At 43.2% G+C, this 14,578-nt stretch overlaps 1 protein-coding gene and 1 long non-coding RNA gene across 8 annotated transcripts in view; one reads left to right on the top strand and one right to left on the bottom strand.

Moving 5' to 3' along the window:
• Positions 1-10,520, bottom strand: part of LOC118315966 (pleckstrin homology domain-containing family A member 7) — a 119,418-nt gene extending 108,898 nt beyond the window's left edge. For 6 of the 7 annotated variants that reach the window (XM_047333034.1, XM_047333036.1, XM_047333035.1 and 3 more), the window contains exons 1-8: positions 10,443-10,520; positions 10,167-10,300; positions 9,955-10,068; positions 9,128-9,332; positions 7,090-7,236; positions 4,765-4,991; positions 4,530-4,606; positions 4,362-4,419 (exon numbers count right to left, since the gene is read on the bottom strand). In XM_047333034.1, coding sequence (XP_047188990.1) covers positions 4,362-4,419; positions 4,530-4,606; positions 4,765-4,847 — 218 coding nt within the window. In that variant the 5' untranslated portion in view covers positions 4,848-4,991; positions 7,090-7,236; positions 9,128-9,332; ... (1 more) ...; positions 10,167-10,300; positions 10,443-10,520. Of the gene's footprint in view, positions 1-4,361; positions 4,420-4,529; positions 4,607-4,764; positions 4,992-7,089; positions 7,237-7,381; positions 7,511-9,127; positions 9,333-9,954; positions 10,069-10,166; positions 10,301-10,442 lie in introns of those variants that run through there. The other variant, XM_035643676.2, reaches the window with a different exon arrangement.
• A 304-nt stretch (positions 10,521-10,824) lies between these two features.
• On the top strand, positions 10,825-14,336 carry LOC118315970. Its single transcript, XR_004794994.2, has 2 exons — positions 10,825-12,316; positions 13,464-14,336. It is a non-coding gene; the product is annotated as an uncharacterized LOC118315970 (long non-coding RNA).
• Positions 14,337-14,578: the final 242 nt, after the last annotated feature.

Below are 14,578 nucleotides of genomic sequence, written 5' to 3'. Positions count from 1 at the left end.
CATCAACGGAATTGCTACTAAACAACTATAGAGAACAGGAGTGAACGCTCATGAACACCTAAATCTGATAAGTAAAATGCATAGCTCGGAAATACCATCGCATCTAAAGAACAGAACAGTACATCCTGGCATGGCCTTTTTTACAGCCGCCTTGACAAGCGACTTGTCCATCATTTTTTTTAAATTATATATTCATATAAATCATGGAATTAATTTATTCATTCAGTCATTCACCTGCAAGCCAGCATAGCCGCTCAAGCAGGGTATTGTTTCACCCTTCTCCTCATCATATTCCTATCAAACTTTGTGCGGAAATCATTACAGATTATTACCAGTGTTTGCTCTAGGATTTTTTTGCAGCAGCAGGGGAAGTGTTACTTTTTCTCACGGGTAACCGGTAACACTACTCTGTCCTTACTCTCCTCACTGCCTCCCTCTCCTCGGGGGCGTGTCACCTACAGCGCTCCGTCGCTGTGTCCTGTCGTGTCAAAATAAAAGCCCTCGCAGAGTCGAGTGATTACAACTACATGAAATTTAATAGAATGTTGTAGGTGCGGTGGTAATAAACCCTGATTACCTTTCAGAGCTAGTTGATCAAAGGTCAAGGTCAACAAAACAATATGGTCTGGTAAAAAACCCATTTTTTCTAAGATTGTCTCTCTTGGGCTAGAGAGATCATGTAAAGCTTATATCGATCAGACAACTAACCCCATATGATGTTATATGATAGGTGACCTCATGCCGAACTTTATCAGCTCTATGCTGCTTGTGATCAGGAGATCAGTTCGTTAAGATTTCCTGTCGCTGTGTGATCGTTTCACACATACAGTATAATTTAGCTGAAGAGACACCACACCGGTTGTCTTTAACTCATGTGCCTGGTGATTTAGTCAGACGACGCTGCGATTATAAAATCCGGATCTGAAGCAGTGCAGAGCAGCAGCTCGGGAAAAGGCTTTGAAGTGACTGCTGGTTAACGTGCAGTCTTCATGGGGCGCGTGTCATTCACTGCTCCATACTTGGTTCTGCTGTCTGACGACAGAAACAGCAGAACATGGCAATGAGAAGCAGCTTAAGTGGGATTTCAGCTCTATCACATATACAATTTTAAAAAATACAGCACGTGTGAGCAGAGAGACTCGGACAGAAGAGAGCAGATAGAGGGCTGAAACCAGCCGACACAAGGCAAAATGCAAATACGATGAAATGATGTCATGAATGAGCAGTTCCACACATCTACATCCTCAATGGTGCACATTGACCATACACAACCCTAGCCTGGGACCCAGACGAGTTCTAGGAGCTCCTTTAACTTTGCTCTGCCAGAATACGGTCTGGATCCCCTCCATTGGGAAGTGATTTCCCACCGGCAGAAAACTTGCCGGTCCAATCACAACTGATTATCTGATAATGGGCGGGGTTTATACCACGACGTGGACGGAACTTTTGTAAACAACCAAGATGGCTGCCGCTGATGAACAAGCATTTGACTTAAAGTACACAATATTTTTCACTCGTTCACAGAATCATCATCACAGGCATCTCCACTGCTCTAGTCTGTGGACATGTTCGCCTCGCTCAACAGACGTCACATGATTCGTCTGCGTCCGTCAGTAACGCCACTCGTAAATCGCAGAGATTACTGTCGTGAGAGAAGAATTAAACTGGGCGTCTTTTCTCAGAGTGAGTTGTTTCCAAGAACTCTTGTAAGTGTGCAAAAGACAAGAAAAACACAGAGACACACAAAGGGAGCTGTGCTGTTCTTGCAATTAATGAAAGCATGAAAAGCAAGAGGCTCCAGAGCAGGGCAGACAGTGGTGGAGCCCTGGGGGACTGGTACATAAACATGGCCTCTGGATAAATAGTCCCTCCCCCCTTTGATGTGAATAGGATATTGGATTTCAGGGATGTTATTACTTCGCGTTGTTATTTCTGGTCAAGAAATACCATTCATAAGCAGATCAAAAGTTTGGAGAGGGACGCGGGAAACAAACACATCCCACTCAAAGGCAAAGGAGAAGACTGTTCTGTCCCTGCTCCCTAGTTTTCCTCTCACGCCTCAAGTTGCTGGATATGAAAGATATACAGTACATATGCTACATCACAAGCCCGTCATTTCAATCCCAACTTCAACATCACTTCAGTCTCAGGTTTGACCCGTATGTATTGCAATATAAACCTACATAGTCGGGGTTCCCATTGAATAGAATTATTCCATCAGTTAAGTTCCCCATCTGCAAATGTTAGTGTGCAGAGATTCTAAAATTCGGTTTACAGTTCGTCATCACGGGATACTGAGTGTAGACTGTAGAGTGTAGGTTTTCATTTTAGCATAAGGATGCAAAATTTAAAAAGAAGAATGGGGTCTTAATATTTTTCTGAATGCACTGCATATGACTGTAGCTACCATTAGCATTATAGGACTGCAAAAATGATAGTTCTATTATTGATTAATTAGTTCAATCTGATTAATCTTAAATCATATTTATTTATATATTACATATTTATGTAATGTGATAAAATGTGATATATGCCCAGCACAGGTGCTCAGAACCCAAACTGAGGGGCTCAAGTTGATTTGCTCAATTATAATTGTTGTTGCTGTTTATTATTCATTCAAAACTCAAAGATACTCATTCAGAAAAGGAAGCAATTGTCACATTTCATAACTTCACCTCAAACAAATGTTTGTCATGTTCCCTAAACAAATGTGTTATTATTATTAATCTGTTTTCAAAATTGTTGACCATTATATTCTCTTGGACCACTACTTAACTAGTTATTTATATTTTGCCACTTATTTGATTCCAATAATTACCACAGAATTCCCTGGTGAAGGGAAAGTAAGAAAAAAGGGGAATTTTATTCTAAAAAGGACACCTTTAGAAAGTACACACTAGATTTAATGAACTCATGACAGCTACAGCACTATATTATATTTACACACATTTGTGAAGCTGACCTTTACCCACTGGAGCAAATCATATGTAAAAGGTAACTTGTCCTGTAGTGCTGGCTAAAACACTACACTTTGTTTACCTAAAACATCAAGGCTGAAAATGATTTTATATTGTTTGGAAAATTCAGAAACGGTCTGTAGGCTTCCAGGCCAAACGTAACGTTACACCTGACGCAGCAACAGCTGCCCGGTGAAAGCCTGATGGCCCATCACACGCCCCAGTATGTGGCACAAATTAAAGGTTTCGTTGAAAAAGACTATCATAAACCAGAAATTCAAAAACATAGTAATTGCCAGTTTTATGCCAGTTCTCATTTTTCATTGACAGCAAAAGGACACACACACACACACACACACACACACACACACACACACACACACACACACACACACACACACCGAACCACGTTACTGCAAAACAAATCAAGAGTGATTCTGAACATTTTTAATTAACAACATCTAACACAACAAGATATTTACAATGAGCCTGAAGTTTGACAGCATTTACTCTGTGATGTAAAACTGTAATGAAGCATTTACCATCGACAGCAACATAACCGATCCTTGCCCTCTCTTATCTACAATGCCACTTAAATCTCTGTCAGCAAAATTCAGCTTGGCATAGACAAGCCATAAAACAATAAATCCCAACTGAGAGCGTTTTAAAGGTATTACAGCACCTCAAAACAGCAGATTACTGGCCAGAGTCGTCGGAATCTGACAGTCAACGTGTTCATTTCCATCTGACGGAGGGTTTAGAAGAAATGCATGAATATTCAACAACCAGAGAAAGCAGTTTTCCACCACAGAGTCTTAGAAACAAACCCACACATTCAGAAAAAAAAATATATGAATGCAAACTGGGTATGTGGAGGCATGGCTGAGTCAAAATTTGTTCTAGATAAAATATCCGCTTCTGAACACGTCTCTCTATGCTGTTGAGGCATTTAGATACATAAACGTATGGTATACAAAGACAGTATAGCAACATGAGATAGAAAAACAATCATACAACAATAATGAGCGACTTTCCTTGGCCACCAGAGATCATGAACCTGCCTCATCGGTGCCTTAAAAAGTTCTATCATCCAAAAAAGAAATAGGAATGAATGACCTTGAATTTGAATACCGGTAGTCAAAGCCAAGATCTATGAATGAATTTATAAATATATCAGATAATAAATAACCATCACAAGAGCAGCACCCAATACGGGATATGACAAAATAAGAGGAGGTCAAAAGAAGGTTCCACGATAAAGTCACTGACGTCACTGCTGAGATACAACACTGGAGCTACAAGCAGAGGGGTCGTGACGGGGTCAGAGGTCACACCCCTCTGACCCCCCGGGGGAATCAAGAGGCAGGAGCCGCGTTGAGCCGCAGCTCCCTCGACGACACTTACTTGATGAAGTAGCTGGCGCCCTGGTCCGTGAAGCCCTCCTCCCATCCCCGGGGCACATCTGAAACGACACCGGGCGACAGACACTGGTCGGTGACTCGACACCTGAACAAAGTCCCCCCCCCGCGAGGAGCGCGGGTCACAGACCGACAGACCCGCCGAGCTAGCTACCTGAGCGGATCATGTGTCCGGAGTTCACCGGTTCGCCGGAGCGCGGATGCAGCCAGGTGGTGGTCCGCGTCTCGTCGCTGCCGCACGGCGGGGTCACACGCAGGGGGAGCGGGGTGGAGGTGGAGGTGGTGGGGGGGGGGAGAGAGAGGGGGGGGGGGAGAGAGAGAGAGAAACACCTGTTACACCGCCGCGAAAGCGAAACAACTCCCGTCAGAAGCGGGGGGGGGACACTCACTCGACGAAGAAGACCCTGCCGTCCGCGCACACGCCGTACGACCAGTGCTCAGGTAAGGAGTCGCGCCCGACAGGCGCCGCCATGATCCGGTGGAGTCCCGCCTCACCTCATCCCTCCCGTCCGTCCGTCCGTCCGCGGAGCGAGTCTCCCGGGAGCGAGGGCCGGCCGCTGCCTTCAGGGACTCCTGCGAAGCCCGTACGTCTGAAACTCGCGGCGCGACTGTGGGACTGTTTTTAAACAAGCACGAACAAACAAACAAACAAACAACATCTGAACAATGACAGTAAAACAGACAGTGCACAGAAAGGAGACCTTCTTATTTCTGTCCTCTACTCATTACATGTTGCACATTTTGTATATATATTTTAAAGTATTGACGTATTCTTATTTTATGCATATATTTTTCTTTTAGTACTGTATTTATTCTGTTTTCTCTTCCTTGTTGTTTTTATATATTGCTGCTGGTGTCTCCCAGAGCCACCACTCAACTTTTTTTCGTTGTTCACTCACAATGACAATAAAGCCTCTTATGTCTTATGTCTTGTATTTAGGGGGGGATTACAAAGTTTACAAAGCAGGTGACGGGTGATGTTTTGCCAAGGAGGGAGTATAAATATGTCAAATTAATGTTATTTAAATCCTGTCCACGGCCCTGGTTACGCCAAGCAAACATGAGGCGATCAAATTTGGCAACTTAGTGGGTTTAAGTCACTGTACACGTCAACATAATCAGGTAAATGTTCCAAATCCCTCTCCCTTGTTTCCTGTCAGCTTATCTAAAATAGGCAGGACTGGCTCTAGTGTATAAAAGGAGACAAATTGGCAACTCAGCCTGTCACACGGGTCACTTTGTGAATTTTTGTGGATTACAGCGTTTTCCACAGCACATGAAGGCACCACAACAGTGCATCCATAAGTGAGGAGGAGAGCAGATGCTGTGCCAATTGTTTTTTTCTGGCAGTATTTAGGCAAACTGAATGAAAAATGTGCTGAACGTGGACTCGTGGGCCACCTGAGCATTCGGGGCGATTTAAGTGGGAGGGGAGGGGACTGATTATGAGATTAAACACTTTCTCTAAAACAGTTAGAAACCTCATTTACAAGAGCTTTGATTTGTAAGTGGTCCTCACACGAGCTGGTTCCCGGGCCAGGCCGGCAGCAGATTCATCAGACCCTTCATGTGTAGCGGCAGCGTTGGTGGAGCTGATTTTACAACCAAACCATTCGTAGAATAATAAAACGATGGAGCCCGCTGTTGCCTTTACACTGCACATTGTATGTGTGGAAATCTATGTGATGACTGAACTCACTCTACATGGCACAGAAGTAGCCTGTTAAAGCCATGACGTGTTCCTCAGTGAGGTAAACACGTGTTGTCGCTGTCATTCTGTCATGATACTCATTTATCAGCAGATAAGTAATAAGGGAGAATATTGAACATTCCAACAATAAACTTAAAAACATAATTGAGATGGTGGACATACATATAATCCTAAAGTCTTCACTTGAAATCCGGGCTTTCCAAAAAACTACGAAGAAAAACAAAATCTGACTTTAATTTAGTAAAAAAATAAGATGGAAATAAAAATGCACATTATATAGCACTGGTGACTCTTTATGAAAAATTCATTTCCCAAGATTGGCTGCGATGTTATCTGGACAGAGCTGCGTGACTAGGTATAAAAATGGACACAAAAGGCCATTTGATTTTGGATTTTAGATTTTGATACTGGAGTTTAAGAGTAGTTATTGATTTCCAGAGGAATGTCCTCGGTAGAACTACTCCACTTATCCATCATTCATTCACAGAGAAAACTTGGTTTATATGATTAACGGTGTACAATGGAAGACTCGTGGGTTACAAGCAATTCATTGGTATTAAGTCATTGGTAGTGTGCAAGTTGAACACAGTGTTTTCCCTTTGATTTGAACAAATTTAACAGGAAATCATAGAAAAATTACGAGGAAACATTCCAGAATACCACGCGCCGACACAAACACGTCCGGGGGGGCCGCCGGTATAATAACGTCAGTCTGCTGGTATGTCAGTCAGGCTCATGTTTACATGCCGCAAACACGCTACTGTTGGTTTTCCTCCGTGGCTCATTAATGAAAATAAGGGCCTTTGTCAGTTAGACACAGTTTGTTCTGAGTCACTCATCGGGAACTCTGAGCTCACTGGAATTTCATTCTCCAGGGTGACTCCTCGTCCCCGGAGACGTGTGGCGGCGTGCTCGCCCCAACGACCCCCCTCCACGCTGTTTTTCCGTGCAGCCCCTGTTATTTTGGAATCCACGCTTGGAAGGAGAGAAAAAAACAGCTCACCAGAGTAGCTGTCAAGTTCACAGGCAGCGGGAAGGTCTTCGCCAAAGACAGTCATTTTCCAAAAAGAAAGGTGGAACTCAGTGTGAGGACCAGGGAGACTGTTGACATTCATCACTTGTCCATCGAGTACAGCTCCCTGCAGCTTTTCTGATGGAGACACAAAGTGGCATGTCTTGCAGTATGTTGAAAACACTGGCTGGAAACTACCTGGCTTATATTCTTTTTGTGTTTCAGCTGTACCCAACATCAGGCTCCATTTGACATTTGTTCCCCAGAAACACCCTGAACTCACCGTGCAGTGAACACATCCTTCCCATCTGGTGACTTTTTGTGGAGTTATGATGTTTGATTCCCCCCCTTGTCTGGTTTCAGTTGGCAGCTCGGAGTTTGGAGGCACCGCAACAACAACACAAGAATCTCCTGACCAGGCAGAGAGAGCTGAAGGGCAGGTAGAGGTCAGCACACACGCAGCCGCTGAAAGCCCTGCTGACTATTTTTCTTTCTACCACACCAGTGTATATGTGTGGGAAGAGATAAAAAAGTACTCGCATAGAAGAGAGAACAATGAGAGACTTATCCAGTCAAGTTATGATATCCTGGCCAACACGTCAGTATGTCAAAGTGAATAGGACCGCAAAGTGTGTGTGTGTGTGTGTGTGTGTGTGTGTGTCCTTTTGCTGTCACTCAATGAAAAATTAGATGTGGCATAAAACTGGCAATTACTATGTTTTTGAATTTCTGGTTTCTGATAGTCTTTTTCAACGAAACCTTTAATTTGTGCCACATACTGTGTGTGTGTGTGTGTGTGTGTGTGTGTGTGTGTGTGTGTGTGTGTTTGTGTGTGTGTGTGTGTGTGTTCAGGTGCCCGCTGCGCTTTTGCAAATTTGCAAACCAAGCCATTTGAACTCAAAACTCAAAAATAATACATACTTTCATAATTTCCATGCTTAAAATCACAGCTCTGTGTGTTAACAGCACATTCACCTCGCCAGCAACATTTGAAAAATGCCAAAGAGAAACGTATTATGACTAAAATAAAAAAGTGGATTAATACCACACAGTAACAAAATATATTGAATACAGGTTGCTGCCGATGTCTTGTGTATTTTTATTGTCCAACTGTTTCGACGTATGGAATGACGAAACTGCAAAATGCATAATACTTTACACATTTGATCCACCGTGAGTATAACATTTTGTTAAGCATAGCTGTAAATGATATGTGGGTACAGGTTATGCAGGGACGTGGCCACACATACTGTACAGTACTGTAGTGTATAGTATAAATGTATATCAGGTCTTGTCTAATGAACCGCCTTCTCTCTATTTGTTTCCTTCTGCACCACCACTTTCTGAACCATTTCCCATCATTTTGACATTTGATATTTCACTGCAGACATTTTGGGCTGCGTTCGTCCGTCTTCTCCAGTTCAGTCAGTGTATTATCAGGTTCCTTTGCTCCAGTGAGTGCCAGGAACAGCAGTCGGATTCCCACGGGTTCTGGCCGAGCCAAGTATTGTGCTCTCATTTCAACGGAAACGAATAACGTTTTTAAAGATAAAAAACACAATGGTTTCATTTTACACCGCTTAACCGAAAAACAATGCGTTTGACGAAGCGGACGGTCGACAGCTGATGTGTTTATCAGTCTAATGCCTGTTGCTTCCCTGTACAACAAACAAATAACCAAGACATCCGGTATCTCCGGTCGTGTGTGTGTGTGTGAAGCTGCTGAAACACACGAGAGAAAACAATGAGAGCAAACACAAAAACAGACGAGGAACAAACCCCCCGCCATTAAGATCTCTTTTTTCATCAGCTCCGCTCACATCTCACAGATACGTGGGGTCTTTAAAACCCTTTACCTCTAGATCCCCTGACAATTGATACTGCATTGAGCATTCACATACTTATATTTCACTGAACTGTTTTTGTGCTTTAACCTATATATAGGGCTGGTTTTGACTGGTGCAATTAGAAACCATGAAGGTGAATAAAGCATGTAGATGAGGTTTGAAAATTGCCCGACGTTACTCACTTGCATAGTTGTGGTGCCAGGAGTTTCTGACCTTCAGCTCCTCGCCGCTCCAGTTCACGTCTCAAAAGAGATGAAGCTCTTGAGCAGTGTGGTAACCACATGTGATGCGTGTGCACATTGAGGCGGGATGTGCAGACCGCTTTGATCGGATTCTGATCTCGTCCCATCATTCATCACCAGAATGTATCTCACGAAATCCAGCCATCTGTCAAACCAACCAGAAAAGAGCAACGATTATTTCAAATCATTGTACAATGTATTGTGAGCAGTGTTACTGATGAAAGCGGTTTAAAACTAAAATTAGTTTATCTGCTCAAGACAACACATGTCAACGCTCTCATCCGTCTTGCGACGCAAAGGGGAGCCATGAGTCACATCGTGTGATGGTAATTTGCCGGAGCACCGTATTACGCAAAGAAACTATTACATCACAGTGAAGGAATTCTGCAGAAATTTGTGTTTATTTAACAATACAAAAAAAAGTGTGGTTTGGCACAAGCCCTCGGTAAACAGAGCCAGAGTCTCTCATTCCCCCTCTCTCTCTCATTGTAATGGGTAACCAAGGCTTTCAGGGATTCAGGGATGAGTTTGAGGACCTCTGCCCTCGTCCATATTGCGTCAGCGTTTGTTGGCAAAGAGATAAAAAAACCTCAGGTGGCGAAGAAATTCAGAGAGAAACCACACGCGCACACTGTTCTCTCCATTGTGTAAATGTGGGGTGAATAGTGCGCGGCGCGGCTCCACACGAGGGCTTGTGACCTGTGTAAGAGCCCGCGGGCCTCACCCTTCCCGCTCAGGCTTCCCTAGATTGAAACACAAGTTCTCACCTGAGGGAGGACTGGTGGATGCGGAGCCTGACCTTTAGACTCCGGACAACACTCAAGAGAAACAGACGTGGTCTTACATCAGCAAAGACTTCTGCCTCCAACCCTCTTCAGCAGCTGAAACACGGGGGAAGTAGTTTCTATCACAATCAGGTTGTTTTTGTTACTGTATTATGAACATGTACAAAGTACATTTACATCAAGCTGAATCTTACTGTTCAGAACCACGTCTGTGATAGAATCTTCTGAGGTTCATTAGCTTTCCAGAGCTGTGCAACGTTGTCCTACGAACGTCCCAGGCAAGTTCCATTGTACTGGCGGAGTTGACGACATGCTGTCACAAACATCGCTGGGAAAAGAATAAACATTAAGTTTCTTTCGTCCAGCAAATACAAAACTAACATGATGCAATATCTGATGTTTATTATTATTCCAATATTATTTTGTGCACTATACAGGATGACCCATTGCAATAGACTGGTCAAAACCACCTGGGACATGTCCTGCATGACTCTGTCTCCCTCTAGTGGAAGTCACACGTCACTCCCAGCCGGCCAGGTACAGGTCAACTGCAATGGAAACAATATACAAAAAGGTAAAAATCATAAACCTAGGCCACAATGGAGAATCTTACAGAAAGGCGTTTTCTTTTAATCTACATTTTTCCCCCCTTTCATCAGAGGGTGATTTTTCCAGTTCAGCTGTTTGCCACAGACAAAAAACAACAGCCACAAATCATGAAATACATGAAATGTGTCAGTACATTGTACAGTGCATTAATACCAGCTGAGCTGAGTGAAGAGTGGGATTTTTACAAATACAGTTCTGCAGGATCAGATTACTTCAAGTCAGCGTTTGCATGACTCACATAGTGCGCATATAAAAAAAAAAGACAACGCATCCAACTCTCCAGATGCCATATGAAGCAAACTCTCCTCATATCGTTGCATCCTCCACGCAAACTCAATAAAGCTCTACAGGTCCCCAGGCCGTCTCGCAGGGAAGAACCCATTAACATCCTCATCGTCTCTGGGCTGTCGGATGAGAATCGGAACAACAAGGTTATGTTTCATGTTCCCCATTGTGAAGAGTTTATCATCTAAGAACTGCCTGCAATCATCTTCTGACTGACAACGTGTGGACGGAGGAGAGAGACTGTAACTCACACCGAAACGTGTCCTCTTAGCTGACAGCTGTCAGAATTCTCAAAGATGAGATCTGGAGCACATTGTCGGTGGCACGTTTCTCACTGTGCAGCAGTACACAAATAGTACACAGCCACAGTGTGTACTATTTGGAAGAACTCATTCACAGAAATTGAATATATTGTCCATAACTATGTGTTCGTACATGTATAGTCACCTGCAACAAAAAAATGATGTTTTTTCGTCAATGAATGAGTTGTTGAATGAATATAGTTACATTGGGGGGACCGACCTCCGTGTAAGTCGCCATGTTTGCTACGTCGTGTTTAGCTGCGTTCAGGTTCCACTGCGACTCAGGAGGTCGGAAAAAACACCACCCCGACTTCCGGGGTCAGAGTTCCGGTTTAGAGGTTTAATGGAACGCCGCATTAGATATGGTTACAGAAAACGGTCCAGAATACGTCGCTTTCGCCTCGAATTTCCGGCGCTGCCGTAAAACCGGAAATGGAATTAGCGGTGCGCCACCATAAAGTGTCCCCTGCCGGGCGCTCATTTGGTTGCGGTTTGCAACTTTACCACCAGATGCCGCCAGAAAAGTACAAAGATTACACACTGGGGCGTTAAAGGTCAGTCATGACTTTTTTTTCCTTCTCCTTTTTATATGTAGACTGAGTTTTAAATCGATTTACAGTCTCTCTAACTCTTGATCCATTTTATATTTTGATCCACATATTGAAGAGCGACCTTTGAAACTTGAAGCGTTCGTTCTCTCGACACTCATTATGGCTGTATGCGGATATGCAGTGTGATGAATAACCAATTTGAGGGTTGCTGTCAACTCATTCATCATTGAAGAATTTTGTTTATCACACACTGACCAACAGACTGATGGAAACGTTGCAGTGATGCGACAGTTACACATTCCTCTCTGGGCTGAGAAATGGGCGGCGGTCATTTGTCTGATGAAAGACTTTAACGGCCCCTCTGAATAAATTCCTGATCAAAAGAAATGTGGCTTTGTTCCTGAAAAGAAAGAAGAATCACAACAACAGCAGCAGGTTTGTCGGCCTCACCGTCCTTCCCCAGACGATCCCAGAAAACGCCCCCCCCCCCAAAGCAGCTTAGTGGATCGGATTACAGAGCAATAGTTCTGTTTCAGTCTGTTCATCCAAGATCATTTCCCCCCTGCCTTCTCAATATGGTTATTTTGGAATACACAGGTATATTCACATCCTAACACTTCATTTACTCCAAATGCCTCTTTGTTTTTGTTTTTGATGTAGATCTTGTCATTTTAACCACACGAGGGCAGCATAGATATACATATTACTAATGCAGTTGCTTACTGGCTAGACAGTTTTTTCTATTTATAGTCAGAGAAACAGATAATGCTGTGTCCAAACATGTGCCTGAGGAAGATGCTATATGTAGATTCACTATGTATGGTGAGCTCTGTTACAGTAAACAGGTGTATTTTAATGCTATGACACACTTGGATAAATATAGAGGAAGTTATATTTGTGTTTTCGAATCACTGTGCTGATATCACTGTTGAGCTTTACAGGAATTCATACAACTCTTTAACTCTGTGAGTTATTCAGGAACATTTTGATAAAGCATGAAACTAATTTCAGGTTTTGATACCACTTGTAATCAAACGTTTTTAAGGGCATGTTAAGACAGTTGTCTTGGACATATTAACTGTTAATATGTAATATTTTAGATTTCTTTTAGTTATATTGACTATATTGAATATAACCACATGTAGTTGGATTGGTGGCCTTTGCTTGCTTTTATTTCTGAGGAACTCTGTGAGGTGTTTCCCCCCTAGTGGTTCAAAAGTAGCATTACACCAACTCAAACTGTCAACTTCTACACTGAGCTGTCACTTCACTGTGAGGAGCTTGTCTGGGTGTTGCTCATACAGAATAATCCTCACGAGTATACGTCCTTACCACACTTACAACTCTACAACACTATATATATATATATATATATATATACACATATATATACATATATAAGTGAACAAGGTCTTACATGTTAAACTTGGATTCACATTGGATATGATTCAATGTCTTTTTTGTGTAATGTGTAAAGTATGAATACACAAGTAATGAAAGGAATCAACAGAATGTGACATATTACAAAGATAAATGGCGAGGGGATTTTGCATTAACTCAGTGTGGGGGGGGGGGTTATACATGGTATTTTGTACTTTACAAACTGTACTGTACAATACACAGGATGAGTAGCTTTGTTGTACTTTCATGCAGTCTGTCTGTATGAGTCGGCATCAGACACAATAGCTGCTGGTAGGTTGCATCATCAGCTAATTGTGACCCAAGAGATACCCCTCTCTGGCAGGCACAGTGAGAGGGGCAGCCGTGTGTGTGTGTGTGTGTGTGTGTGTGTGTGTGTGTGTGTGCGCGCGTGTGTGTGTGCAGCTGAAACCACTGTCTCCGCTGCTGCTGCTGCTGCTGCTGCTGCTGATGATGATGATGATGATGATGATGATGATTCCGCCGCTGCTGCAATCACCTGCAATCCTTTCAATGCCTCGCCACCCCTGCTGGTTGCTTGGAGACGGGTCGTCTAGGCCACAGAGCTAATGATACCGGGAGAGGAGGAGAAGAAGGAGGAAGATGGAGACAAGGATGCAAAGACAGAGTGGGTTTTCAAAAAGGAGAAGGAGAGGGAAAAGGAGAAGGAGGGGGTATTCAGTCACAGGTTCAGTGACTTCCAATGGCCAACGCGGGATGAAAGCACCGTGCAGTGTTTTCAACCACAGCAGAATCAGAAACAGGGACTGCTGAGGGGGATTAGAAGAACAACCCCCCCCCCACCACTCTGACCTCTCCGGCAAAGAAAACAGATATCAGGCCTTGTTGTTCCACTTGTCAGCGGCCAGCTCAGGTCGTCCAATCAGCTTCCAAAGCCTCTTGACGAGAACAGTTCCTCAGGCTTGCATCATGGACAGAGAGAAAACAAACACATTTCGATGGTTTTAAATAAGAAATTTACGATGAAAGAAAAGCTCTGGACGTATGGCTTGTGACAGAATTTCAGGAAAGTAAAAGCCAGTCATGTTTTTCTGTATCCTTAGATCACATGAGCCTAATAAATGTACAGCACACAACATCCTCTAACTTTTGACAAATGAAGGTTCAAATGAGGGCAGAACCATCCCTAAAAAACCCCATCAACATGTCTTTATAACAATAAATATGATACATATCACCCAGTGAGACATTTCCTTTTTCACGCTGGCCTAGTTTTTAAATTCATACTGTACATATGAGCAGTTAAAGACGAGTGTTTTCAGGTCTTGTTTCTATTCTTAGGTGAATGAAATAGGATTCAGACTTTTGAATTATGGAAAACTTGTTTTATTGAAAATGGGTTTCTTTCCTCTGTACCAGAGCAGAGACCTTCCGAAAGAAACACTGAGGGCCAGCAAAAGCTTTTCTCAAGGCGACATG

The sequence above is a fragment of the Scophthalmus maximus genome, chromosome 7, assembly GCF_022379125.1.
Source record: "Scophthalmus maximus strain ysfricsl-2021 chromosome 7, ASM2237912v1, whole genome shotgun sequence".
NCBI lineage: Eukaryota > Metazoa > Chordata > Actinopteri > Pleuronectiformes > Scophthalmidae > Scophthalmus > Scophthalmus maximus.
This window is presented reverse-complemented; position numbering and strand designations above follow the sequence as displayed.